This window comes from Tenrec ecaudatus, chromosome 4 (genome assembly GCF_050624435.1).
Source record: "Tenrec ecaudatus isolate mTenEca1 chromosome 4, mTenEca1.hap1, whole genome shotgun sequence".
Classification (NCBI taxonomy): domain Eukaryota; kingdom Metazoa; phylum Chordata; class Mammalia; order Afrosoricida; family Tenrecidae; genus Tenrec; species Tenrec ecaudatus.
Genome location: NC_134533.1, coordinates 157110132 through 157113182, shown reverse-complemented (window position 1 = coordinate 157113182; position 3051 = coordinate 157110132). Strand labels below are relative to the sequence as shown.

Genomic DNA, 3051 nt, shown 5'->3' with positions numbered 1-3051 from the left:
AGTAACAAGGGCTCACTAGAAAGTAAATGTCTAGAAAAGAATGACGGCAACATATGTACAAATTGCCTGATGCAGACGCATGGATTGTGAGCAGTTGTAAGAGTTTAAAAAAAAACCTGCAGTGCTCCTGAATGTACCCCTCTTTTCCTGGGGCTCTCTCTCAAACCTGGTGGTTGGTCAGACTTGGGCACAGAGGCACTCTGTGGAAGGCCAGCACCCTGCTAAGATCTCATGGCAGTCTGTCTGTTTTGTTTCTTCCCAGGAACCAGGAACCGGGGCAGGAGAGTGGGGGTCCTGGAGGGAGAGAGGCAGAGCCTGGAGATGAACACCTCCCAGGAGGAAGGTCTCTGCTTCTCCGAGGCCTACAAGCAGGTCTATCTCCCTCTGACCTACAGCGTCATCTTCGTGCTGGCGCTCCCCCTGAACACCACTGTCTTGTGGCTCTCTTGGCGCCAAAGCAAGCGCTGGAGCTGTGCCACCATCTACCTGGTGAACCTCATGGTGGCCGACCTGCTCTATGTCTTCACCCTGCCCTTCCTCATCGTCACCTACTCCCTGGGTGACTGGTGGCCCTTCGGGGGGCTGCTCTGCCGGCTGGTGCGCTTCCTGTTCTACACCAACCTGTATGGCAGCATCCTGCTGCTGACCTGCATCTCGGTGCACCGCTTCCTGGGCGTGTGCCACCCGCTGCGCTCGCTGCCCTACCGGACCCGGCAGCACGCCCTGCTGGGCGCGGCCACCACGTGGGCGCTGGTGGTCGTGCAGCTGCTGCCCACCCTGGTCTTCTCCCACACGGACTACGTGGACGGCCAGATAGTCTGCTACGACATGACCAGCCCGGCTTATTTCGATAGCTTTTTTGTGTATGGGATGGTGCTGACGGTGTCCGGTTTTGTCCTTCCGTCCGTGGTCATCCTGCTCTGCTACTGGAGGATGTTCAGGAGCCTCAGCAAGCCCCAGGAGACCCTGTCGAGGACGGGCAGCGGGGCCCGGGCCAAGTCCGTCCGCACCATCTTGCTGGTGTGCACCCTCTTCACGCTCTGCTTCGTGCCCTTCCACGTGGCTCGCTCCATCTACCTGGTCGTGCGGTTCCTGCCCTCGCAGGACTGCCGGCTCCTGATGAGCGCCAGCCTGGCCTACAAGCTGTGGAGGCCCCTGGTGAGCGCCAACAGCTGCGTCAACCCGGTCCTGTACTTCTTGTACCGCGGGACCAACCGAGGCAGGCTTTTCCAGGAGCTCAGAAATAACAAGGTGGGTGAGCCCCGGGTGGGAGCCACAGGGGCCACGGCCATGGCCGGGCGGCTCTGGGTGGTGCCCCCTTGAAGCTGGAGAGAGCGCGGAGCAAAGACACTGACCATGACCCCTAAGTGCCCAGCCCTGTTCTCGGGGAGAGCGTCTCACGACCTCCGGAAGCGCCCTGCTGTGTAGGCTTCTTCATTGATGGGCAGCGATTTTCCACCAAGAATGTGGAGACAGACATTGGCCGACACAAAGGGACACTATGATAGAGGAGCTGGCCTGTAGTGCTGGTCATGAGGGTCTCAGTTGAAAATTCACCTCCGAGGCTATGTGGGCCCACCCCAGCTAATGTCCTCTCTGCCCAGAACACAGGCACCTTCTACAGGCCTTGCCTCTGGGCTTCCTTCTCCCGTGTTGGATCTGGAGTTGGTGGTTTATGCACAGCTGCCCATGAGGATAGGTCCTCCTCTTTCTTACTGCTCCGGCTTCATCGCAACCTCCCCGCAGCTCTGGGCACGTCAACCATGAAAGCGTGATCGAGACCTGGCTGGGTAAGGGCACTCCACACGCACTCACAGCACCTTAAGGCAAAGGAAGCGCCCTGAAGTTGGCAACGTCCCCAGTTGGCAAATGCCCAATTCGGGATTGGGTGGAGGCTTCAAACCCAGCAGACTTAGAAGTACCCTGCCTATGGCCCCATCTACCTGTCAGTCAAGGGCGAGCCCTGGTCCTCTTTGGCAGCACCAGCCTGTCTCGTGTTGACTCAGTTGCTGTTTTCTGCACACCGTAGGGTGCACGGCATGGGCTCTCTGTCCATCCCTCTCCAGCAGTGTTCTTGCTAGAAAAACTCTTACTAGATCAACTGGGAGGCCTTGAATAGACAGACCGTGTGAACTGCAAATCGCCTTGCTTTCACTTGAATATGGTGTCTCATTTTATGGTGGAAAAGTCTTTCTAGTATCTTAAGCCATAATTATATGTATATCCTCCTTTAAAATGTTATTCTTTTTATCTCCCTTTTGGCCCACTGTACAGTTGTTATAATTTTTAATATGTTCTGCTTTCTTTTCAATTGAAGTTTGACTCTGTTTTATTTTGTTATTGTGGTTAGTTCTTTGTTTCTTGTTTTTGTATGATTTCGGGTATTTGAAATCCGGGATGGGTGAATCTATAGAGACAGTAAACCTAGATTGGTGATTCCTTGGGGGTATGGTAGGGCAGGTCGGGAGACATAGGGAGCTGACAGCAAGGAGTACAAGAAGGAAGGGAGAAAATGTTCTGAAATTGATTGTGGTGATGATTGTACAACTCTTCTTGATACGTTTGAACTGTTGCATTAATAATGTGTGTATCATGTGCCATTAAAACTGTTTTTTAATTATTTAAGATCCAAACGCAGTAAAATAAGCCCACTGTCATCGAGTTGAACCAAACTCATAGCTACCCCACAGTGCAGAGTGGAACCGGCCCACATGGTTTCCCAGGCTGTTTTCTTTAAGGAAACAGACTGCCACCGCTCTCCTAGAGAGCAACTGCTGGGTTCGAACCACCAATCTCTTGGTTAGGTAAGTGCTTTAACCACTGAATTACTAGGACTCCTTAAAATCCAAGGTAACCCAAAAAGGAAATCTTGTTTTTTAAAAAAAGCTCTCCTATTTAAATAATGATCTCCAGAATTAAATTGAAAGTCTCAAGGCAGAGAGGTCAGCTCGGGAGATTGTTATTGTTTGTTGATATTGTTGGGTGCCGTAGAGTCAGTCGTGACTCCTAGGAACCCTACCCTGTGCCATCCTCACAACTGTTCCTGTGCTT

General features: G+C 52.8%; 1 protein-coding gene across 1 annotated transcript; it reads left to right on the top strand.

Moving 5' to 3' along the window:
• The first annotated feature begins 321 nt into the window (after positions 1-321).
• LOC142446097 (P2Y purinoceptor 3-like) lies at positions 322-1323 on the top strand. Its single transcript, XM_075547874.1, has one exon. It carries the CDS (start codon positions 322-324, stop codon positions 1321-1323), a length of 1002 nt encoding a protein of 333 aa, XP_075403989.1.
• Positions 1324-3051: the final 1728 nt, after the last annotated feature.

Excerpts from the sequence above, each read along its gene's own strand:
- LOC142446097 (XM_075547874.1), top strand. The coding sequence starts at position 322 with ATGAACACCTCCCAGGAGGAAGGTCTCTGCTTCTCCGAGGCCTACAAG.